This window comes from Zosterops lateralis (genome assembly GCF_965231275.1).
Source record: "Zosterops lateralis genome assembly, chromosome: 20".
Taxonomy (NCBI): Eukaryota; Metazoa; Chordata; class Aves; order Passeriformes; family Zosteropidae; genus Zosterops; species Zosterops lateralis.
Window position 1 is genome coordinate 9,654,815 of NC_139780.1, and position 25,617 is coordinate 9,680,431.

General features: G+C 50.2%; 1 protein-coding gene across 1 annotated transcript in view; it reads left to right on the forward strand.

Moving 5' to 3' along the window:
* Positions 1-25,617, forward strand: part of VAV2 (vav guanine nucleotide exchange factor 2) — a 133,490-nt gene that overhangs the window by 83,372 nt on the left and 24,501 nt on the right. The window contains exons 3-6 of the mRNA XM_083875701.1: positions 1,554-1,612; positions 13,667-13,735; positions 22,296-22,398; positions 24,632-24,730. Coding sequence (XP_083731827.1) covers positions 1,554-1,612; positions 13,667-13,735; positions 22,296-22,398; positions 24,632-24,730 — 330 coding nt within the window. The remainder of the gene's footprint in view (positions 1-1,553; positions 1,613-13,666; positions 13,736-22,295; positions 22,399-24,631; positions 24,731-25,617) is intronic.

A 25,617-nucleotide genomic window follows, 5' to 3' on the forward strand; every position in this document is an offset into this window, starting at 1 on the left:
ATGCAGAGCCTGGGGCTGCTCAGCAGGGAACAAAGGGAATCCTGTTAGTGAGGAGAACAGGGAGCTTTTCTCTTAAATTTCCCTGGAAGTCAAACCCCGTGGTGGAACTGTCTGATTCATAAACTGGATTTTTTTTTTAACTTCAGAAGGCTAAAAATAGAGCACGGGAGAGACTCATTCAGTCAGTCTAGGGCTTCCCTGGCACTATTTTAATCCCCCTGGAGCAGGGCTGGGGGTTCCAGGGGAGTCTCCAGTCTCTGTGCCCTGTCTGGATTCAGTGTTCCAGGTACCACTGGTGGTGTTTTGTGCCATGATGAGCCCTGGAGCCTTTCAGGGATGTTCTGTTTCCTGTTTTTCATGTGGAAATCACATCAAACATCAAACTGTGGCAGTTTTTTGGTTGCTGCCCTGGGGCACCAGCAGCTGACAGCCAGGCTGGAATTGGTGGCAAATGAAAAATGGGAGGGATGAAGGTGGAGGAAAAGGACAGTCTGGGATGAGGCTCTCACTGAAATCCTGGGATAAAAATGTGAGAGGCAGAGAGGCTCTGAGTTCATCCCAGGAGAAAATCCAGGGATGTGGTGCCTGGGTGGGTGGTGTGGAGGTGGCTCAGCAAACCAGGGGAGCATCCCACAGTGAAATTCCTGCATGAAGGGACCTGAGGGGTCCCTGTGGCTGGGCTGGATGCAGCAGCAGCCCCCAGGGAGTTGGTGGTTTTTTTTGTTTGGAGCCCACTCAAGAAGCCCTTTATCCACATCCCATCCCAGCAGATTGGAAACCAATTGGAAACCAAGTCCAAAAATAACAGGGTTTTTTTTTATCACTCCAGCTTTGAAATGGTGAATGTGAACAAGAGTAAAACACGGTTTAAATCTACAATGGACTCAAACCCATTCTTTGTTCCTCTCCGTTCAAAATTCCCCTTAGCAATTAAAACTTCCATCAAAAAAAGGGGAGTTTTTTCTGAAAAAAATCCTGGTGGTTTTATTGCTCCTGATTGCGATGCTGATGAGAATGTTTTGTTGTTGAATCACTCCTGGCTGTTTTCTGCCAGAACAGGGCGATGGTCTGCACTCACCTCTGACAAACCCTGATGATGCATCTTTATTGAATTGCGAGAAATCAGAGCCCTTCAGTCTTGGCAAGTTTGCCTCAATAAGATCATTTCGTGCGAGGAGAGACACGGAAGGAGTTGTAATCCCTTTGTAACAAAACACAGAATAACAGGGTTTTCTCAACAGCTTCTTAGTGTTGCATAAAGACCTGTCAGGGCAGGTCTGGGCTCATTAAATTAGTGTGGGGATGGAGTTTCCTGGGATGAAGCTGCTCAATAATATCTTTATAGCCGAGGGCTGAATGTCTGTTGTGCCCAGGGAAGGAACCTGAAGCAGGGTTTGCACTGGCAGTGTCCTCCCAGCCCTGCTGGTGACTGTGACACTCGGGGGACTGGAGCACATTCCAGTTTGGGGTTCTAGTTTGGAGGTCCTTGGGCTCCCACCAAACCTTCCTGTGTCTTCAGCAAGCACATCAGCATCTTGTTCTCTCATTTCCAGGTGATCTCTGCAGTATCCAGGCTCTCCTTCCACAGTATTGCTCAAACCAAAGGAATTAGGTAAGATCCTTTCAATGTGATGCTTTAAAATAACACCTCTCTCTCCCTCTCCATATTCCTTGTATTTAATCACATCAGACTCTTCAGAAGCTGCACATAATGGGGTTAAACTGACACCAAAGGTGCCTTTGGGATGTAGGCAGGATCCCAACAGCTGCTTAGGAATAGTTTCAGATGAAAGAAATGAAGATATGAGGAATGATGTGCACTGTTCCTGCTGGGGAGGGGGCAGCAGGGTGAGCTTTGGTGTCTCTATTTGCAGATTTTGCTCAACTCCATGAGAGATCCCAGGAAAGGCAGGAGCTGTGGCATCACCCCATTGTCCCCATTGCCCCCATTGTCCCCACTGTCCCCTGCCCCTGTGCAGGAGAGCCCAGGGACCTTTCTTGGAAATGTCCCCCTGGCTTTGCCCAAGGCACATCCCTGCTGAGGGGGGTGGGAGTGCCCTGGCAGGCAGGCTGTGCTGCCTGCTCCTCCTCTGCTGGCTGAGGGAGCATTGGGGAAGGAATTAAAAGCAGCAGACAGCCCCTATTAAGCAGAGCTGTTATCCTGCTCTTTGTTCAGCTCCCTGCAAAATTACTTTGCAATTGCTTTCCTTGTTAAGAGAGCATTTGTATTATTAATCTGGGAACATCTCATTAGGACCACGGCTGTAACAGGGATGAGTTTGCAGCCTAAATTACCTTTCCTTGGGATAATTTTAGGGGGGGACATGTGCGTTTTCACTCCCCCAGCTACAGAACACATTTGATTTTTCTCCCCAGTGTGTGCCCTGCTGCTGTTCTGGGTGGGGAATCTGTGCTGCATCCCAAGCCAGGCTCACTCCCAGCCCTGCCACCCATTCCCAGCACCCCCTGCCACCATTCCCACTGTTGGAACATATTTTCCCTGCCTCATCTGCGCTGAGATTGCTGGAGGGGAACAGCTTTTCACGTGTAAAACCAGCTCAGAGCCTTTCCCATCTGTTAATCACGGATCCCACAGATCCCAGCAGGGCTGGGGTGGGGGATGCAGGGGAAGAGGGTTTGAGGGGGAAGGATTTGCTGTGAGTTAAGGACTGTTTGTTATGATGACAACCCCTAGTCCTGGAGGGGCCTGCAGTGGTTTTTGTTTGAAGGAAAGAGAACACCAGAGGAGTTTGGAGGCAGTTTGGGGGATTCACAAACTGCACTGCCTGGGCAAGGGCTGCGTTTAGTCTTGGGGCATCACTGGGAGGGTTCCAGGGTGTCAAAGCCCTTCCCAAGGCAGGGAGGAGCTCCTGGGTCCAGCTCAGAGGATGAAGGAGCTGCCACCCCCTGGGAAGGCTTTGGCTGAGCCCCTGTTGGTGGTGTTGAGGGCTGGGCAGAGCTGGGATCCAGAGACAAGGGAGGCTTTGCTATTCTTGTGGCTATGTGGCTTTTTCTCGTTCATTTTACAACTGGCATTTACAGTTCCCACTAAAATCCTTTATCTTGGAAGCCTTTGGCACCGTAATTACACCAAAATAGCAGAGAGCTTAGTGAGCCTTTGCTCCCAACCCTGTTTTCCTGTGTATTAACCCTGTTTCTCCTCCAGCTCTGCTGAAACAGAAAAAGCTGTCACTCCTTTAGCTGGAAAACAGAACAGACTAGAAATGAATTCTATAATTCCAGGGAAATACCCTCCTGGGAGTGTTCCCTCCCACCTTGCTGTCCCCTGCAGCCACAGAGCCCTGCCTTTGTCCATGGCTGCATCTTCTTCCCTCTAAATTAGGTGATTTCTTGCTGCACCATCACCGACCCCTCAGTGACAGAAACTAATCTCAGCTGAATTAATCTGAATTAATCTGGTCTTGTGGGAACCAGCAGCAGCTCTGGCTCCCTGAAGGGGCTGCTCACATCAGCCACCCCTCAGCTCGTTGGAGTCCATCCTCTTCCCAGTGCTTCCATTGGAAGTGGGAAAAATCTGGTTGTCTTAGGCACAAAACAAGAAAATCTTGTTTTACCATGGTAAATACAGTGAGATTTGGATGCTGAGTGGATTGTATGGCCTTCAGCTCCACAGCATGAATGTGGCTCTGCTCCAATCCCTATTTCAGGGTCTGAGAATCAGGATCACACAAATTAAGGGTGAAATAAATCCCAAAGCCTGTTACTTGTCCTTAAATAAGTCTCATGGCGTGGAGAAAAAATAAAAATCAATCTTGTGTGCTGTTCAGTGAAAAAAAAAAATCACTCTTTCTGTCTTAATAATTTCTGGCTACAGGAACCTTGGCAGAGGAGCCCTGTTTTCCAGAGTCCTGCAGATCAGGGCAGCTTTGTGGAGATGACAGAGCGTTTCTTCCAAGAAACAAGCAGCACAAACAAGGCAAAAACTCCATCCTGAATGCAGAGTGTTTCATTTTCACTGTGCCTAATGTGCTGCAGCTGTAGCTACAGCCCTGCTGTGACCATCCTCTGCCTGCCTTGTCCCCAGCCCAGGGCTGCTCCCACAAATCCTGCAGGAAGCAGCCTCTGTGCTGATGGGATGGGAACCTTTTGCTGGGATTGTCCCAAAGGGTTGTGCACAGGGACAAAGAGCAGATCCAAGAGAGGGGATTTATTTAATTGTTATTGGTTCTCATCCTTCCCTCCATCATTTTGAAGGACTGTCAGCACTTCCAGGGAGAAGTTCCACTGCGCTCCATGCCTGGCTGTCCCTGAACAAGGAGCCCTTTTTATTATCCAGTCAGGATTTTCCACTGCAGCCCTTCCATTACCCCATTCCCACAGTGACTGGCACTTCCCAGGCAGCCTGGAGGATCCTGGTCTTTGCACAGGGATGTCGTGCAAAGCTTCCTCCTGTGCTTTGCAGCAGGAGTTTTCATTCCCTTTTCTGAGTTTTAATTCCCTTCCCGCGTTTTCATTCCAAGTTTTCTCGAGCAAACTCAGCTCTCTGGAGGACAACAAGACTTCTTGTTGCAGGTCCCTATAAACCAGGGTTATAATTATTTTCTTAAAGCTTTATTTTTTTTTTCCTTAAGACTTTCCTGCCACAGCCACGACTTCTCCCTGCTGCCTGTGGCACATCCTGGCATGCTCTGGTCTCCATCACCCACCTCAAGCTCTGGGGGCTGAGAGTGAGCTCTGAGCAGAGGAGGGGGCATGTGTTTATTCACCTCCCTGAGATCTGTGTTTTTCCTGGAAGCAGAGCTCTGCAAGCAAAGCAGGAGGTTCAGGAACGTTGGCTCGTGCTGCCTGCCTGCATTTTTAATGCGTGCACAGAAAAGCCTGGCTGAGAACGGGTGTGCACATTCAGGGGCCTTTATGGAGGCCTTAAATCTCAGTAAATCCTCCCTGTATGAACTGGACCTCTCAGTGATTCTCCTCAGAAGGCACCACAGTCAATAAAAGAGAGTTAAAACCATTTGTAGATGGGCAGGAGGGCGAGTCCTGGTTGTCACAGGAGGTTTTCTCTCACAGCAGCAGTGGCAGTGCTTTGGCTGGGCACAGGGATGAGTTTCCCCCCTCTTGGGGCCAAGACAGGACCCCTTTGGATCAGCTGGAAGAAAAAGTGACCAGTGCAGGTCCAGTGGGAGTGGCTGTCAGGGCTGGGCTGACCCTGTGGAATGGCAATCTTGGCCAGCCTGTCTCTGGTTTTTGGGAACAGCTTGTCCAGAGGAGCTGTGGCTGCTCCATCCCTGGAAGTGTTCCAGGCCAGGCTGGATGGGGCTCTGAGCAACCTGGGATAGTGGAGTTGGGTTAGGGAGTTTGGAATGAGATGATCCTTATGAGATGATCCTTCCAAACCATTCCAGGACTGTGTGATTTTTTTTCCCCACCTCCACAGCGCAGAGAGGGGAGAGGAGAAAAGCTCAGCACTGGGATTAGCCCATGTCAGAGCCACTCCAGGCACGTTGAAGGCAGCCAGATGAGTTCCAGCATCCAGAGGAGAGCTCCCTGCAGCCCCTGCCTGCTCCAGGGCTCATCCCTGCTCCCCTTGGCCCAGGGGAAGCATCAAACAGGCTCCAAAGGAGGATTGCAGCATTGTCAGCCCTGGCGGTTCTGTGCTTAACGCTTTGCCAATAACATCAGGATTTGTGTGGAGCAGGAGGGATGGGGAGGGAGAAGCAGAGGTGCCCAGGGGGCACAGGGAGCCAGACCTGCAGCCCTGCACAACTTGTGTGTCTGTGACCCCGGTGTGTGTCACTGCCTCACCAGGAAATCCCTCAGTGATTCCAGTTCGGAAATAAACCTGGAGTTTTGTCCAGGTTTCATGACTTTAATCCATTTCCCCATCTGACTGAGCCCCACTGTGGTGTGGGGTGACCCTGTAAAAAGGGCTTTGTGATCCCCCCAGCGAACCCCACTCCTCACAGAAGATGTGGTGGCACAAGCTGGAGCTGATCAGGACGTTCCTCTCACTGTCCTGAAGGAGAGAAGAGAGACAGGGGAAGGTTTTTATGGTGTTTTTGAGGATTCTCCAGATTTGGTCTCTGCTCCCCCTGCCCCCGGGGATGGGAGGCGGATCCAGCTGGGTGTGAAAATTGCATCAATTAAAGGCGCTGACAATTAAGTCCTCAAGTGTCTCTGGCGAGGAGGTTGTTAGGGCACCTCTTCTCTTGCAGGTTGGTTTTACAAGGGCTGTTTTATTCCCTGCCAGCGGCTCTCTGGAATTGCTCTCTGCCCATTATTGTTTTACTGCCGCTGTGTTTTCCCTTGTACACACTTTAAGCGTTGCTATAAAATGGATGGAGGAGGCTGTGGGAGGATCCGTGTCTGGAAACAGGAGCAGTTGCTGTGCAGAGCCCTCCTGGAACTGGGACCAGTCTGGGAACTGGTCACCAGCACAAACCCAGAGGAGCTCAGCACAGTCCTCACAAGCAGGAGGTCAGGTTGGTGTTGTTCCTTGTGACAAACATTTAGGAGCCACCACAAAGCTCCTCCGTTTGTTGATAAGCAGAATCCTTGGCTGCAAAGCAGCTCCTTTCTTTCCCACTTAAAAAAGAAAAAAAATCCTAAAAACAATGTTCTTAACACATTTATTTTGGCAAGTTTGTATCCTCACAGAGAGCCTGCAAAATATCCCTGTGGTGTTTTCCTGCCCGGCTGCTCTGCAGGCTGGGGGGATGCTGAGGTCACCCCTGAGCATCTGCTCCCAAAGCAAAGGCAGCTTCTCTGCCCCCTCCTCACCAGCAGCTTTGCACCATGAAAACACAGCTCTGACTGAGCTCAGCTCTGCTGCCTGGCCTCAGCTGGGGCTTGCTGGGCTTTGGGGTCACTGCTGTGTCACTTTGGGGATGCTGCTGGGCTTTGGGGTCACCTGGTGTGTCACTTTGGGGGATGCTGTTGGGCTTTGGGGACATTGCTGTGTCACTTTGGGGATGTTGTTGGTCTTTGAGCTCACTGCTGTGTCACTTTGGGGACACTGCTGGGCTTTGGGATCACTGCTGTGTCACTTTGGGGACACTGTTGGGCTTTGGGCTCACTGCTGTGTCACTTTGGGGACACTGTTGGGCTTTGGGATCACTGCTGTGTCACTTTGGGGATGCTGCTGTGTCACTTTGGGGACACTGTTGGGCTTTGGGGTCACTGCTGTGTCACTTTGGGGTCAGTGCTGTGTCACTTTGGGGACACTGTTGTGCTTTGGGCTCATTGCAGTGTCACTCTGGGGACACTGCTGGGCTCTGGGGTCACTGCTGTGTCCCTGCTCCTTGGCTTTGCCCACCTGGTGCTTCCCCCAGGCTCCTCCTGTGTCACTTCCCACTCTCTGGGACCTTTCCAGCACCTCTGGTCATCTTCCCAAAATGCAGCTCTTGCCCCAAGGATGCTCCAAGGATGGAGAAGGGCTCCAGGCTCAGCTGGTCCAAAATAGGGGACCTGGGAAGTTCCCAGCACTGAGGGACAAGGACACTGGGGGATGAGAGCATTGGATATCCTGGGTCAGCCCTGGCCTTTCCACACCTGGCTGGGGAAGGGAATCCTGCTGGCCCTCAGAATGGACTGTTTGGATCTGGTTTGTGCTGCACAGCTGGGCTCCTCTTGGCTGGGATGTGCTGCTGGTGCTTTCCCTGCAGCCAGCAGTGCTGGAATCAGGCAGGAAGGTCCATTTTGGTAATTATTTATTTACACTGGCACACATTTCATGGGATGGCAGCTGCTTGGGTGCAGCAGCAGAATTCAAGAGTGCTGGAAGATCTCCTTGTGCTGCTTTGCTGGGAGCTAAAAATGGGGATTCCAGGATTTATGTTTTCCAATTTGAGGCAGTGGATATTGTTGGATAGGATACATCCCAGGTCTTTACTTGGGCAGTCATTCCCTAGTGGTTGGTTGTGCTGTTACCCCGCAAGGTTTGGGGTTTTTTTCCCCTCTTGGCTGGGATGTGCTGCTGGTGCTTTCCCTGCAGCCAGCAGTGCTGGAATCAGGCAGGAAGGTCCATTTTGGTAATTATTTATTTGTACTGGCACATGTTCTATAGCATAGCAGCTGCTCAGGTACAGCAGAGGAACTCAAGAGTGCTGAAAGGTCTCCTTGTGCTGCTTTGCTGGGAGTTGAAAACGAGGATTTCAGGATTTGTGTTTTCACCATGTGTTTTCCAATGCCAGGCAGTGGATGCTGTTGGATGGGATGCACCCCAAGCCTTTACTGTGCCAATCATTCCTTAGTGGTTGGTTGTGCTGTTCCAGAGGATTTGGATCTTTTTTTTTCCCTTTCTTTTCAGGAAAGACATTTCTGGATTCCCCTTTTGATTTTATCCATCTGTTCTCTCCAATGTGGAGCTGAAGTGAGGAGAAAACCCTCCCCCTTGCTGGAGCGAGGCATTGCAGCACGAGGGCTTTGTAAAAACCCGATAATGTGCCGGAACATAAAATTATACGAGCTGTTATTTTCTTGTCTTCTCATCTCCAGAAAGGCTCAGCTCAGATTGGAGCTGAGGAGAAATGCAGGGTCTGCAGCTCACCCTTTGGGCTCCCCTGCAAAATCATCATCACCATCTTCATCATCATCATTTTTTGTGTTACTGGTGATGTAACTCGCCCTTTCCCCGCTGAATTTCCATCAGAATGAATCTTGTAAGAATTTCTGTGAGTTCCAGGCCACAAATAAAAGGCAGCAAACCCGTCATTTTTCAGAGGACTTGTCTAAAATTTGGCACCGTGCGAGGTGCTTCTTTCCAGGGATGAGTAATGTGACAGAAAGTGTGATTTTAATTAAATACAGCAGCTTTTGGTATGCTCTGATGTGTCTTGTTCTACACGGGGAGAATTGATTCTATTCTTCTTTATATAAATGGATTTTTGGGGGTGCATTAATAGTGTGGGTTTATCTCGTAGCACTTGGTCAAGATCATTGCCTGATGCTGCTCCCATTTCACAGGTGGAAATTTTGGGAAGCAAATCTTGGAGGAGCTGCCTCCAAGCAGCTCCAGGGTCACCTCTTTGCTTCTCCCTGGGCAGCTCACAGCCACCTCTTGGGATGCTCTTTAATCCACCTCTTAATGCTGCTTTAATTTGCCTAATTCCAAGAAGACAATGAGGGAAGTGTTTTCAGTGGTGTGTAAAAAAGTCTTGGGAAAAAAATCCAGGATTTTCCTTGGGCAGCTCCAGGAGTGCTCAGGGTGGTGGGCCCAGGGTTCCAGAGCTGATGGCTGACAAGGGGGCACAGTCACAGGAAGGGGGTGATCCCCAGTGATTCATCCTCCTGGAGAAAAAGAGGAGGAAAAAGAGAGAAGAGGATGTTTGGAGCTGCCAAAATGATGTGCTAGGAACAGCCAAAGTCTGAAATTTTGGGATTGAAGCAGCATTAAACCTCAGCAGTGGGACAGAAGGACTTTTCTGGAAGCACAGGAGCTGTGAGGGTGAGAACCCCACTCCCAAACTCCCATGGAAACACAGCCTGAAGCCTAAAATGTTGGTGAGATCGGTGTCCTGTGGGTTCTCTGTGCATTGCCATGGTGCTTCCCCCAAAACAGGGATGTTGGGGGTCTGTATCCCAGCCAGGGGGGCTGGGAGTCCTGCATGGTGTCATTTCAGACTGTAGACCCCACACCATGGAAACATTTCCCTGCCAGGAGGATTCAGGCCATCCCAGCAGAGCTGCAGAAGCTCCTTTCTTCCCATTACTGAAGAAATCCCTCGCAGAAGGGACGGCAGATGGGAGCAGCTCAGGTTTCCTGGGTGTCACACACTCCACCTGCTCCTTAAAACACCCAAGTGTTATCCCTGGACTTGGGAAAACAGGAGAGGGCGGGGGGGGGGGGGGGCGATTATCCTGCTGGTGCCGGGAGGGTGGAATCCCCCTCCAGAAAGGGATAAATCACTTCCTTTATACTCCTGAGGGTGTTTGCACAAGTCAGGAAAACTTCCTTGCAGATCTGCCTGACAAACCATCTCCACTGAGAGCAGCCTCAAAGCTCCTTGGGATGGAGTGCCCTGAGTGGGGCATTTCCTCTCTCTGCTTCTCATCAGACTTGCTGGTTTTTGACCCCAGGAAATCAGAGTGGAGACGGGAAAAATGGTAAATAAACCATGCTGGGTCCTCCTTGCTCTGTCCCACGTGGATTTGAGGCCAAGATGCTGCTGTACACAAGGATCAGACTGAAGCTGCCTCATCCCTGACACTCTGCTCCCTGCAGAGGTGAAGAGTTGGCTTCAGTTGCTAGGACAAGGCAGCTTAGAATGCTGAAAGAGGCTCATAAATAAATAACCAAACCTCCCTGTTTATTGCTGTTAGAATTGCAGCCTACCTGGCTCTTCCCTTTAAATAATTCAGAGGGAAGAGCAGCCAGGCAGCGCTGAGAGATTCCCTGTGCAGGGGTGGACAGTGAGGATGTGCTGTGGGAGGGATCATGGGGCAACCTGAGACCAGGGAAAGGTGGTGGTTTTTTTTGCATCAAGTGCCTCATGAAATATGAATTGATTGTCCCCGTGGGTGATGTGCTGTGGCTGTGCCCCGTTTGCAGGGGGCTCTGTGAGAGCCCAGAAAGTGGCCACAATGTCTTTGTGAGATCAAGGGGGTGCTTTGCATCGCTGTCAGGAGGCATCGTGTGCTGTAAGTCCTGCCCTCCAGAGGAGCAGCTCACTCTAAACTCCCTAACAAATCGCTTGGTCTTCTCTTCCCTTTTCTTCCCTAAAACAAACGCGTCAGATTGATCCCACCTCCCTTCCCTCCTTTGATCTCTGGAGTGCTGTGGGGTTTGTGTGTGTGAAGGAGTCTACTTGAGGAGCTTTGTTATCTCTGAAGAGCCTGTTCCAGCTCTGTTTGATGGCACTGGGGGCTTTTGCTTTTCATCTGAGCGAGGTGGGGCTCACAGCAGCCCAGGCAGGGCTGGGAGGATTAATGGCTCAGCAGGTGCTTTTTGCATGGTGGTGGAGTAAAAAAAGGTGGTGCATAGCTAAAGATATAAAATAAGAGACATTTTCAAATGAATTTTAATAAATTGGGCATCTCTGCAGAGCTGGTGGGTTTCAGTGGACTCGGAACACTCATTACTGTTGGGTATTCCCAAGAAGTTGCAATATGCCTGGAAGTCTTTAAGAATTTCCCAGAAAATCCAGAGCTTTTAGATCTTTGGACTGACAACATTTTTACTCGTTTTACCAAAAAGAAAAAGACACAGAAATTGGTCCCACACCAGGTGTTTGCTGTTGGGGAGCTCATGGCTGGGGAAGGTGCAGCACCTTCACCCACCCTGGTGGAGATGCTGCTTCTTGTGTGGCTGGGGCCAAGGGCATCATCTGTGGGAAGGTTCTCAGTGAAAACTCTGTGCTTGTGAGGAAAAACTGGCTTAAAAGGTCTCCCAGCTGGCTTTTCTTTGTGCTGCCTTGCTCTGGTGGGTTGTCTGTCCCCACCACATCAAATCTGCCAGCTCAGGTGTGTTCTGTGACAAAAAAAAATAACCTAAATGGATGTGGAAGGGAGCTTAAGTCAAAAGTAGGGAGATATTTCGAACAGTGGCTGTTGGTAGAGCTAAATTAAATTGTGTTGTTGCACTTAGAACTCCTGGGGAAGAGCAAGGGATGAACAAAGGGAAAACTCAAGGCTTTGTCTCAGGAGCTGCCCTTCAGCTCCGGATTTTTGGATGGTTCATTTAGTAATCCTCACCCTGGTGTGACTTCTCCCTCTAATTGCATTCTGTGAGTCCTTATTTAGCCATTAGCTCCCACTGCAGGGACACAGGTTATTAATTCCTCCCCTGGCCTGACTTTCACTCTGGCCCTTCACTGGTGGTCAAGGTGAAGCTGGAAGGGCCAGGGGAGCTGCATCCCTGTGAAACTCTGATTAGAAAATATTTTTTTCTCCCTTTTCTGCCTCCTTGTCTTACATGGGGGATTGTATCAATTATACCTCAAGCCCAGATTTATGGCTGGAGATGTGGCCATGTGATTTTAATATTCTTTATGGCTCTTTTTACTCCTTTCTCCCATGGCAAGGGCTGGGGAAGGAAACAGTCAGAGATTAAGAGCAGAAGATGCACGTAAAAGAAAGGAGCTGGTGCCTTGTGGTGGATTTCTTTTTATTGTTGTAACAAGTGGTGTTTAAACAGAGTTCTGCCTTCTTGCCAGAGCTCTGTATCCCTTGCCTCCCTCCTGTGTTGCCATTTTGCATATAGAACTGGTTGGGCACCCCTTGGGTGCTCCTTGTTGCAGCTGGGACAGCTGGAATTGTCCTGCTCCATGCCTGGGGTCACCACAGCTCTTTCCCCTCCTGGACTCACCCCTGGTCAAGGTTTTAATTGAACTCACTGCAGGTCTCAGCACTATTTCAAAATGCTTGGTCTGGAGCTGCTTACCGAAGGAAGGCTGAGGTGTAGCAGGGGAGAAAAAGCAAATTAATGCTGGTGAAAGGATCCAAAAATAGCAAATTCGGGGGCTAACCAGGCCATGTATTAAATCTTTCAGGAGAGGCAATCTATCATGGGCAGGGAGGGTGGGAGGGAAAAGGAGGAAATTGCTCTTGAGGGCAGTTGGAAGTTCACACGTAGCCAGCTTTGCTCTTCCACAGCATCAGTGTCCCATGGCTGTGGTTCACAGCCTGGACAGCCCCAGGATGGCCAGGAGGGCTGGGCAGAGCTGTCCTGCTGCCACCCTTCCATGTCCCTGTGCTGGGGCTGGAGCAAGGCTGACTGTGCCCCTGGGGATGCCCAGCATGGCTGTGACCATGTGGTGCATCCACCCCAACAGAGCCACAGCCCAGCCTGGCCCTGGGCCAGCAATAATACGTGGGGTTTAATTAAAACGGTATTTTTCATCTCCCTCTTACATGATTTGGTTATTGCTTCAGAATGAGCCAAGGAATTCTTGTATTCCCCCACTCCCTCCCTCACTCTTTTAATCTGCTTTCTCCCCTCCTTTCTTTCTGCCCTTTTGGTGTCCTTTCCCTCCTCTCCAGGGGTTTTACTTTTTTCAGCTGTCACCAGGTTGTTCAGATGAGGAAGCCTGGGGTTCATAAGGACTCATTAATTCCAGTGGGGTTGATCCAGTGGGAAGCAGCTCAGAGTGCCCAGCCCTGCCTGGCCAAGCAGGGAAAGAGCTCACAGGTAGAAAGACTCCATCACTGGAGGAGAAAGTGTTTTTCTCCATCCCAACAAGACCAGGCTAGAATTAGGATTCCTGAGTTGTTTGTGCAGCACCAGCTCAGCAGGAAGAGCTCAGCCACAGGGGGCTCTGAGGTGCTGTCAGACCATGCAGCTCCTCATTTTGGTGTTGCCCTGTGAGCTCAGCCACTCTCCCCACTTGAATTCTGCTGCCCGGTGTGCTCAGCCACCCTCCCCACCTAGGTTCTGCTGCCCTGTGAGCTCAGCCACCCTCCCCACCTGGGTTCTGCTGCCCTGTGAGCTCAGCCACCCTCCCCACCTGGGTTCTGCTGCCCTGTGAGCTCAGCCACCCTCCCCACCTGGGTTCTGCTGCCCTGTGAGCTCAGCCACACTCCCCACCTGCATTCTTGCCCAGCTCTGCCTTCAGGAAGCAGCAGACATGGTGTCGTTCTGGGACAAAATCTGGATTTGCAGTGAATATTTTGTACTGCTCAGCAGGATGCTCAGGGCTGGGCTGAGCTCAGGGGCTCTGCTGTGAGGGGTGAGGCACCAGTATAACCCTGTCATTCCTTTCCTTCCCAGGCCCTTCCCTTCGGAGGAGACCACGGAGAATGACGATGACGTGTACCGGAGCTTGGAGGAGCTGGCGGAGTGAGTGGCCTCACCTTCTCCTGGGAGGGGAAAATTTGCCCTGGGCTTCCAGCAAAGGCAGATAAAGTTTGACAGCAGGGCTGGGAGAGCCAGGACGGCTGCTTTGATCCTTTGGCCAGGAGATTTTTGTGCTCTGACAAAAGTCCATCTTCTCCTCATGTAAAGCCCTGGGAGATGTCACTTTTAATCAGGTTGAGCTGATGAGTGGCTTGTTGGGGGGTGAAAGGGGCCAAGCCCAGGGGATCCCCTCCTCCTCCTAAATCCCAAAACCCTGGGACATAACTACATAACTCATCCTCTGAGGTGATCCAAGCCAGCTCTGGGAGTGAGGCACCCATTGTTAGCAGTTCTGGTTCCCCCCATGGCATTGTTTGGGTGCTGGCACATGGAGCTGCATCCCCCAGGTGTGATTTTGGACCACACCAGCTGGCCTCGAGGCAATCAGAGAATAGTTTGGGTTGAAAAGGACCTTAAAGACCATTTCCTTCCACTTTTTTGCAATGGGCATGGACACTTTTCACCATCCCACATTGCTCCAAGCCCCATCCAAGCTGGCCTTGGACACTTCCAGGGTTGTGACAGCCATGTCCTGCCGTGACACTCCTCCTGCTTGTCCTTGCTGGGACGTGGGGTGATGCTGCTGCTGCCTCTCTCTGTGTTTATCTGTTTTTTTCTGCCCGTGGTGATGATGTAACAGGCTTTTTAAATCAACCTTGAGCTGCAGCACACACGGTTGAAGTGCAGGCACTATTGGAATTCAATGGCAGCGTTCCCATCAAGCCAGGGTTTTGCTTATGAAGTGCAGTCTGCTACATATGGAGGGATGGACTGCATGGGTGGATGTGTGGCTTTGTGCAGTTAAATATTATTGTTCCACAACATAAATAATAAGACTCCTTAATCCTATGAGTTCCTTATGGGTTCAGTTATTACAGAAGTAAATCATAAATTACACCAGCGGAGGTAATGGAGTACCTTGGATTTCCCTGCTTGCTGTTGGCTCCCAGCAGCTTCAGTTTAATAAAATTTTAACTAAGAAAGGAATCCTTTCAAGAATAGCATTTCTTGTGCTCCCTCTCCAAAAGTTCTCAAAATCCCTTTAATATTGGGGTTTAAAATGCCTGTTTCTCACACACAGATGTGCTTTTAATTGGAGAGAGGTTTGTGTGGGGACAGAGTGCTGGTGGAGATGGCAGTGCTGGCCTAGGGTGGGTTTGGGGTGCTGCACTTGGTGCTGCATTTGGTGCTGGAAGTGGGTTCCCAGCTTTAAGTCTGCTGGGGACCAGGTGTCCAGTTGGGATCTTCCCAGACTGTTCCTTGTCCCTTGGTCAGAGGGGCTCTGATGCCCATCAGATAACTTGGAGGTTTATTTCAACTGATTGCCCTGTTCTGCCCCAGATCTCCAACTTTTAACTTTCCCTGTTCTCCATTCTCTGCAAAATCCTCTTTTTTTTACATCTTATTTAGGGCTCATGAGGGAAAGGCATGTTGAAACCAGCAGGGATTGCCCAAATTCCTTCATCCATCCCAGTGCACTGAAACGCGGCCGACAAAATAGTGTCAGAATCCACTTTTTGGTGTCAAAACCCCAAAAACTCCCTGGAGAACCCCTCAGCACTGAGTGCTGCTGCTCCTGCTGCCTGCAGCACAGCAGCAACAGTGCCCTTTTCTCCCTTGGAGCAGGGAACTCTGACTGGAAACGTTCCAGTCCCAGTGGTGTGCCCCTGGCAGGCTGTGACACTCATGAGAAAAGCTCTTTCTTAGCTCCTGCCCTCTGCAAACAAGCCCAACAAGGGCAGCATTCACTGCTGGGAATGATTCAGTCCATCCAGCGCCTCTGCCTTTCATATTGCTGATGATCCAGCAGCCTTGGGGAGATGTGGCTGCGGCCAAAAATGCCTTCTTTTTTTTTTTTTTTTTTTTTTTTTTTTTTTTTTTTTTTTTTTTTGAGGCAAGGAAGTGATTTGCACAGCAGGCAGGGAAAGGACCCCGAGTGTGGAGGGGGCTGCTCCAGCCCTGCCTGTAAAACCAGCAGAGATTTGTCACTTCAAGGTGCCACTCTGCTGTCCCCAGAGTCTTCAGAGGCACAAGGGTGGGTGAGGAGGGACAGTCCTGCTGGGCTCTGTGCCACCAATTCACCCTGGCAGAGAGGAATCCCCAAAAGGGAGCTCTCTTTGGGTGTTACGCTGTTGAAGAAAAAGCTCAGGATAAACACTGAGTTGGTTCTAACAAGATATTTTTGGGGCCTGGTAAATGAGGGTTTTTTTGGAGGATGTCAGGATGTTTTAAGTGTAAGCACTAAAGCGGAGTAGTTTGGTGTCCCCAGGCTGAGATTTTGAATTCTCTGCTGCGGAGCCTTTTAAATAAACATATTTGTGATGGAGGTGCTGATTTGGGCAGCAGAAGAAACCAGGCTCTTTGCCCCTGCTGTCCCCATGATGCTCTAAAGAGTGAGAACCTTAATCCTGAACTCTCCCAGCACAGAGGAGGATCTGTGGGACAAAATCCAGTGCCAGGGCTGGGCAAGGGATGCAGGAACAAGCTGTGTGTGCAATCATGGGGCAGCCACGGGGTACTGCTGTGTTTAAAGGATGTTCAAGCCTTGATGACCCCATTGTGCCTTCACCTTTGGGGCGTTGCAGGGATTAATCCCAGCTCCAGACAGATTCCCCAGCCAGCAGATCAAGGCACGTAATTGCCTGGAAACAGCTATTTAGTGCAAAAAAACCTCTGAACAATTGGTGATGGGAAGGGGAAGGGAAGTTAAAAGGCTATCAGGGGAACTGGGAGGTTCTCAAATTCCCCGTTTTCAGCCCTCTGCCCTCTGGGTTTGCTGTGCCCTGGGCCAGATGGCAGCTTGCAACCAGCCCGGGCAGATGGCAAGGGCTGCTCTCATTGCAAGCCATGCCTGATCAATGCTGTGAGGAGCAGTAAAGGGACAATTGGCCTCTGCTGCCTGATTTATTCCAGCCAGCCCCATGCCAGACCCTGGAGCAGCCTGTCTGGGGGGTGTTGGTCCATGAAATGAGCTGGTTTTTGCAGCAGCAGCAGCAGTGTGTGGGTTCATGCTCTGGAGCCTGTGCCCCCAGAGCAGGGATGCACCAGTGACCCTTGTCCTGAGGATGTTCCTGCAGATCCCCAGGGATGGGAGCTGCTGCTTCCCACATGGCTGTGCCTGCTGGGGGCTGGTGTCAGGAGGCAATTATCCACCTTACTGCCCTGCCAACTGCTTCTCCCTCCCCCTTTATGGCTCTTTCAGCTGCTCCAAACCATCCTGGTACCTCGGAGTTATACTTAACATTTCACCTAAATTTTCTCCGCTACCGCTTGAGCTCTCTCCAGTTATTTTGTCTCATTAAATTTATGAGAGTGATTAATCCTGGCCCCCTTTACAGCCCCAGAGCCTTCTTTATAATGAATCTTCTCCACTTCATGGCACTGTCCCTCTGCAGTGGCACAGTTAGGTAGATTACACAGGGCAGATTTTGCGTGATTTGTTGGCTGTTTGAAGGATTCAGAGTCAGGCAGAAGTTCTGTGGAGGATTTGATGTGAAGCATTTAATTTGCATAACTTTTGCCCCTTTTTTCTCTTCTGGAGATAATTTGTTTTGAGGAAAGGAATTGTGGTGTTGCATAAAGCAGCAAAAAAAGTGTTTAAGGCAATGCAGGTCCCCACCAAAGCTTACCCCTGGAGACCTTTGTCCCACGGGTCAGTGTCAATGTCCCCTGCTCTCATTTTGAGCTGCAGCTCATTGGGAATTTACCCCTAATGAATTTATTGGGATAATTGTGTTATCCCAAACTTTCCATCCTGGAGAAGGGGGGAAGGAGATGTGCTAGGCCACAATTTCTCAAGTGGTTCCTCTTCTGGGCTCAGCTTCTTGCTGAAGTCTCTCCTGCTTTCCTCACTACTGTCACCAGCATTTCCCCCCTCACATCTTCCAAAATATTGCTGTGATCAGCAGAACTTCTCAAATGCATTAAAAAAAAGTAACGAGTGCAGGAGCCAAGGTGAGATGATAAGTTAGCTGCCACTTTTCTCATTATTTCTGCTGTGTTGGACAAACTAGGCACAACAGCCCCTCAAATAAATGACTCTGCGGTGCAGGGCACTTGAGCCAGAGCTCTTGTAAATGTGTCTGTCCTTCTGTGTGTCACTGGTATTGATTTTTACACATCCTGCCTGGGCCATTCCTGGGATCCTGTTGGTTGCTGTAACTGTGTGAGGCTTTCCCTTGGGATCAGAATGTCCCACTTGGGATGGGGAATGTAAGACCCAAGCAGAATAAATGGGAAAAGGCTCCTGCTGCTATTTCCAGACGAGTGTCTCCATCCAAATCCAATCTGAGTAATTAAACCCCTGCAAGATCTCGAGTCCAGCAGCTGCACGTCTTGCACTCCCTCACCCTGAAACCTAAACCTAAACCAGATGTGCTGCAAATTTGGGGTTCTGCTTGTCCTCTCTGGCAGAATGAGGGGGTTGGTTGGAGGAACCCCTGAATGAGGGGGTTGGTTGGAGGAACTGTGTATTTATTTATAGCTGTGAGTGCAGAGTGAGCATGAGAAAGTGGGGATTGCTGGGATGGACTGGAGCCTCACAGCTGCCTCAGAGACCCTGCAGAGGCACTCCCAGCCTGGATCTGTGGTGGCTCTGAGGTCTTCTGGCCCTTAACCCTGGCCACAGGACTGGAAATTTAGGGTTGTGTCTTGGTTGTCTCATTTTAGCTCCTTCTGTCCCCTCCTGCTCTTTCTTTTGCTGTTCCTGGTGGTTCTGGCTCTTTCCTCAGCGTGGTTTGGACAGAGTTTTGGTGTGGTGGGTTTGTCATGAGGGTTTGTCCTTGAATTCTTGCGGCTGGTACAAACTCATTAACTTCCCACAGCAGCTTTTATGGCCCTGAAATCCATCAGAGCTTCCCCACTTACCCCCAGTGTCACTGCAAAGGTGATGTGCAGGGTTCCTTCAGCCTGCTGGACCTGCTGCATGTCCTTTATGGGGCATCATAGACTGTCTGTGCCCACTTCCAGTCCCAACCATTCTGTGATTTTATGGACTTTCCCTTTCTCTTTCCCTCACTCCAAGGCAGCATCCTGGCACCAGCCCCTCTGTTCTGGGAGCTGCTCCTTGGCAGGGCTGCTGCCTGCCTGTGTGGGTGTTAGTGCAGGGCAGGCATTGCCAGCAAGGCAGAGCTCAGCCAAAAGCATTGTTTTTGCCTGAAATTGCCTCAGATATGAAAAGCTTTATTCATTATCAGCTTTTCTGGCTCGGCAAGATGCTGCCAGCCCAAAGCTGGTTACATCCATCCTAATAACAGTAATTGCAAATGCTGGTGTTCTCTCTGAAGGGCGGCTGAAATCCCTTTCCTAACCCCAGAGCTGTCAATGAATCTCCTAATCCAAGCAGTAGATCACAGGCTCTGATACCCACGGGTAACTCGCAGACTCTGCTGCTTTTATTGAAGGAGTAAATTGCTTTTCTTTGTGAAGAACGAGGTGATCTGGCTTTCCTTGCTCAAGTTGTTCTGTCTGCCCGTGACACGCTTGGGATGCTGAATTTATTGCCTGAATTCCGTGTGTCCTGAGGTTTCCACTGCCTAAAATCATCCCAATCCCTGCTTTAAGGACAAGGGAGGGCCTGTATTTTCAACAGTGTGGGGACAGGTGAGGATCAAAATGTGCAAAGCAGAGATGTCAACATGTGTAGGGCACGGCAGGAGGTTGGCTGCTCCTGGAGAGGCTGATCCTCGTGGTTTACTGCTCTCCATAAAAACTGGCAGCCTCTGGTGTTTCTCAGAGATGCACTGAGAATGCATTTTAATAAATAACAGACTGCTGAGCGATGGTGATGTTGTAATACTGCCACGGCTGTCGGGTTTGAGGAACTCTGGTGCATCTCCCCAAAGCTCTGGAGTGGAGGTGTCTTTCTAGGTGTCCCCAGGATTTGGGAATACTTATGATTTTTTTCCCCCAAACCAAAAATTGGAGTACAGAAGGGCTTGTTCTGCTGTGGAGCAACAGGAAGGAGTGGAGCAGTGAGACTCAGCCCCTTCATTAGAGGAGTGGGAGCTGGGAGGTGCTGTCAGGATGTGGCCCCATGTTGTGGCTGCAGCCTTTGTGTCCAAGGGCTGTGGCACTTCTGTGGCCAAACCTGCTGGGATGTCCCTTGGGAGGCATTTCTTTCCTGGTGGCCCAGGTGGGGCCAGGCCTTGGGGCATCTATCCTTCTCCAGTCTCTGCCCATGACTGAGCAAAATGCATTTGGCACTTGGGGATGTGGCTTAGGGGTCACTCTGGTGGTGCTGGGTTCAGGTTGAACCTGATGTTCTTGAAGGTCTCTCCTAACACTGATGATTCTGCAAAAGTCCCTTCAACATCACATGGCTTTCTCCCAGTGTGTGCCCACCACACTCCAGAGCTCCTGGCTTCTTGGGGAGAGATCAAAGGAGACTTTGTCCAGGCTGGGAACAGCAGCACCAGGCTGGGCATGGGCAGTGCCAGGCCCTGAGGCTTGCACAGGAGAGGAGTTCCAGGTGATGCTCAGGGACACCTCAGGGTGCCATCTTCTCCTCTGCATGTATCCCACATCAATTCTCAAGCTCTCCTGGGATGGGGATGTTCATCCCTCACTCCAAGGAGCCTCTGCTCCAGCAGCAGCACAGCCCCAACCCTCTCCTGGTCGTGTCACACCCAGCTGGGCTCCTGCCCGTGACACAAACCCAACCACACGTTCCCAAAGAACCCTCCAGCCAGGGAAAAATGATGTATGGAGAGACAGCCAACAACCCGAGAGGTGTGGGCAGGGAGATCCATCAGGAGCTGGGAGTGACTGGCTCTGGATGAGGAGCAGAGCCCAGAATATAAATATTGGTGCAGATAATGACGGCGACGGCGACGCCTGGGAGGGGGAAGATGGATCACCAGCCATTAGTGGGCATTATTGCAGCAGCTGCAATGCATCACCCGGGAAGAATGGGATGGATACATCATGCCAGTGTATTTATTTAAAATCCCCAAACTTTTATTAAATAAATCTGTTTGTGTAAATAGAAAGGGCTGTATTTAAGCAGGAGAAATAAAGCCCAGTTTTGCTGGCAGATGTGCTCTGCTGCTCCCTGATATATAATAGAGAGATGTTGAGTGTCACACTTGGAGCACAGCTTTACACCTAAATTTATTTGTGTGTAATTAATACCCCTGTTGAAAGACACAGCTCGTAAAATACACGAGTGCTGTTTGATATTCCAGCATTTCACACTGTCCTGATCCTGTGGGACTGACTTCAGTGGGAGCCGTTAGCAGCCAGCACCTGTAGATCTAAGCACTGGAATTATTATTGTTAATTGCTGTTTAATGTGGGCTGAATTTTCAAAAGTATTCCAAGGCTGAGGGGCCCCTGGGAGGGGTGTGAAGGCTCAGATGATAATTAATTACTGAACACCGTCACCTTTAGCACAACCTGGGCACTACAGCTCTGGGATGCCTTTGAAGCCTGGGAGTGCAGGGGCAGCTCCTGAGTGATGGGGCTGGTCCTCAAAATGGGATATTTTGCTGCTTAATTTCTCTCTGCTGTAAATGTTGTTATTGGCCTCTGCCCACCGAGCTGAGTGGCTGATGGGATTCCCTTATGGTGGTGAGGAGAGCCTCCTGCTCCTCTGGGAAATGCTGAGTTAAAAATCATCCCATCGCCCATCAGGGCAGGGATTGGGCTTTGTGGGAGTTGGTGGCATTGCTCAGATCACTGCATGCAGAGCATTTAAACCTGGATGCAGAGCATTTAAACCTGGGTGGAATGCCCAGGGCTGGGTCCAGGCTTTGCTGAGGGTCCTGCACAGCCCCGGGGGTGTTGGTTCATCAGGACTGGGCTGTTTCTCCTACTGCTCAGAGACATTGGATGAGTGTTTAATATCTGCTCCTGCTTTGAATGGATCTGGGCTCCTGCAGCAGTTTGCACCCCTGCCCGGGGGAAGGGGATGGCTTTTTTGGCACAGAGGAAACCTTTCAGTGAGGAAAAGCAAAATCAGATCAAGAGTGAATGCAGAGCATTAAGCAGACCAAAATGCAACCCTTAAAGTGAATTCTCTGAGCATGATATAAAGTCACTGATACAAGAGCTGCTCCTGGTCCTGAAGAGGAGCTGAGGGGGAGTTTTGTGGGCACCTTTGAAGCAGGTGGAGCTGGAGCTGGTGGCCCTGGTGGCTCAGATGGCCCCGCTGGGCTCTTGGCTGACAGATCCATCTCAGCTGGGCCCATTAGTGCCGAGCAAAAGCTCAGCAGGGGCAGAGCTGCCAGCCCATGGTGCTGTGGGCATCACGGGCACGCCTGGCACAGGGCACTGAGCAGCTCTTGGCTGTGATCCCCTCTCGTGTCGAGCAGCATTCTGCCTTTTCCAGCCTCCAGTGAGCCAAAAGGAACATGCAGCAGGCACTGATCCGGGAAAAAACAGCCAGCATGGGCTGAGCACGGGAGTTTCTTGTTGTGATCCCCCTCCCTTCTCGGTGCCTGATGAAGTGGCAGTGAACATCTCGTGGTTATTTATCCCTGACTCCTTCTCCTTCTCGTTGCAGCGAGCACGACCTGGGGGAGGACATCTACGACTGCGTCCCCTGCGAGGATGAGGGCGATGATATCTACGAGGATATCATCCGAGTGGAAGTTCAGCAGCCCATGGTAACAGCTCAGCTGCCTCTTTACAGCTACACCTCGCTGGGAGGGGGAGGGAGGGGACTCCTGGAAGGAAATAACTTGGTGTCACTGGCAGGTGATGCTGCAGGGAAGGGAATTGAGTCACTCCTCAGAACCTAAGTTAGCACAGCTGGTATGGCACCAGCCCAGAGGGGTTTTCTGAGGAGTTTCCCAGCCCAGCCTGTCATCTGCAGGAGTTTGGGGAGGAGGAAGGGAAAGGGAGACCTAAAAAGCCCTGAAAGATAAGCTAAAAATAGGACTTTGGTGCTGAGGCTGTGTCACTCCAGCCTTTCCGGAGAGGCTCCGCCTGCTCCGTCAGCCAGAGGTGCCGCCGGTATTTTTAGGTCGGGGTGACAGATCTGTGTGTGTGTGAGGGATCCAGCAGCTGCCTGTGCCTGCATGGCTCAGAGCAGGGAGATGTTTACAGAAGAGCTTTGTGGGGCAGCAGGGAGCTGTGTGGCATTGGGGACAAACAGCAGTCCCCCTTTGTCACCTCTCAAATAAAAAAAAAAAAAAAAGATTTTACTGAGGCATGGTCAGTGTCATGGAGGGATTTGTATGGTCAGCCCTTGGAGGAATATCTCCAAGGGCTCTGGAGCAAAAATCACACTCCATGGATGAGCCAAGGAAGTGTTGGTGGCCCTTGCACCTCCCCAGAGGTGCCCACAGCCTACCTGTGTCCCCAGCACTGCTGCAGGGCTGGAAGGACTCACTGCTCCAGAGTGTGACCTTCCCAATTTTCTCCCCACGTCCAATATCTGCCACCCCCAGGCTTTGTTCAGACTCTAATTACTCTCCCCTAGTTCACACAGTAGACACCTCCCTGGAACAAAGCAGGATCAATGGACAAGTTCAGAGATCAATTCAATCCCTGGAGCTGAGCCAGACATGAGGGGCTGGAGCCTGGGAATGCAGGGCTGCATCCATGGGTGTGCTCTGATTCCTCCCCTCTCCCAGGGGACAAATATCATAAAACCCCAATTCCATCCCTTCACACCTCACCTGCAGCTGGAGGAGCTCCCTGCACACCAAACCCCCCTCTGGATCAAGGAGTTGGCCCCAAAATATTCCTACTGATCCTGCCAAAGCGCTTGGATCTGAAGTCAGCGCAGCTCGTTGGCCACCAGTGGGTTTTGACATCAGCTGGAAAAGCCTCTTGGCCCAAGAGCTGCCCCCAGGGGAAGGTTTTGGTAGGAATTTCTTGCATAAATGGGAAAAATGGGGGAAAGCTCCAGCAGCCAGGTAATAAAGGATTAAGGTAACTTTTAAAAACAGGAATTGGCCATTTTTCATTGTCTCCTCCAAATTACTTCATGTTTTCTGCTGAGCAGTTTTGGTGTCGAGAGCTGTGACCCTCTTTCTTCTGCCTGAGAAAAAAGAGTCTATTTTTAAATATGTCTGCCAAAAAAAAAAATGGAACTTTTTGGGTAACATTTGTCACAACATTTGGGGCCATGGCTTAGGGGTGACTGTGGTGGTGCTGGGTTCAGTGAGTGTGTGCTGCTAATGGCTTCTTGTATTTCTGCATGCTTCAGATTAGATACATGCAGGTAAGATGAATTGATTCCAATCTGGGGTTTCATCCAGCTGAAAGGTCCCAGCTGCCAGTTCTGAGGGGGTGGACAGAGGGGCTCTGTTCCTGTGCATGATCCATAAACCCCCAAATTCAGGTTCTGCCCTGCCAAGTGCAGCAGCTCCCACTGTGAGGTCCCAGCTTTGCAGAGCAGAAGTGACTCCAGGAGTTTGGGGCTTTGTGAGAAGCACATTTGATCAGATTTGACCTAAAATCACGAGAATTTGCAACCCTGGCCAGGGATTTGTATAAGTCTGATGTATTATTTGTGACCCACTTAGTATCTGTTGTGAGTGTCATCTTCAGCAACAAAAATAAAATTAAAAAAGGGGAAAATCAGCCTTTATCTCTTGTTATTCTTCTTTAGCTGATAGCCTTTGGTGGTGTGGCTGTAATAAATGCAAAAATTACAGTGTTTTCCATGTGGAAATGTATTTAATAACAGAGCCAGGGTTCCTCCTTATGGTTTTGGGGTTTTTTTGGATAAAAATAGTTCCCTTTAGCATAAACCAGTAGTGGCTCTCTCCTGACTTTCCAAACTTGTGCTTGGTTGCTGTAACTGGAGGCTGAACTGGAGCCCTACCAGGTTGCTGGACCACCCTTAGGACCATCTGACCCTGCCTTTTTTTTTCCCCCTTTCCCTAGAAAATGGGAATGACAGAAGATGACAAAAGGAATTGCTGTTTGCTCGAAATCCAAGAAACCGAGGCCAAGTACTACAAAACGCTTGAAGACATAGAAAAGGTGAGCACTGAGCCCTCTTTTCCACAGCCTCCCCTTCCCCAGCAGCCCTGGATCCCACAGGAATTCTTCTGGATTGCTTCTTGCTCCCAGAGGAAAATGGGAGAGGAGGGAGATCCACAAAACCCAGGCTGAAAAGCACAGAATGCAGGAGCCCAAAGCAGCATCTTTTTTTATTATTATTTTTTCTGATTGCTGCAGATTAGAACCAGGCTGGAAACCCTCCTGCTGTGTCCCCTCTATCCTGGGGTGAGAATCTCCCACTCCTGACTCAGCCAGGCCGGTTTTGCTGATAAGAGCCATGTTTGCTGATATCTCTTATCACTCTGATTGCCACGGAATAATTCCTTTATTCCGAGGGCTGGAGCTGTGCTGACTTGCCATTGAAGCTAATTGGATTAAAAGGAACGTTCTGCTGCCTAAATTGGCGGGGGTTTAATTGGTTTTGATGAATTATTGTGGCGCTTTTCTTTTAAAAAACAAAGAAAAGCCAAAACACCTCGGCGAGGCAGTGGATGGAGCCTGGAGGTGGTTCCTGCTTCGAGGAAAGCAGCAGGAAGGAGGAACAATAATGAAAATCAAGCTGCCATTTCTGATCACCCTGATGCTTTTGTTTCCTCCCATTTTGCCGTCCTTTCCCTCTCGTCTGCTGAGAGCTCCCCCGAAGAAGCTGTGAGCAAATCTGGGAAAAATGGAAGAACATTTCCCATTTTCCAGGAAAATGTCCCAGTATATTTATCATTTATGCTTCCAAGGAACTCTTGTTCCTTGGAAACAGCCACAGCTTTTGTTTCCTCCCCTTTTGCCATCCTTTCTCTCTCTGCTGAGAGTTCCCCCAAAGAAGCTGCGAGCAAAACTGGGAAAAAATGGAAGAACGTTTCCCATTTTCC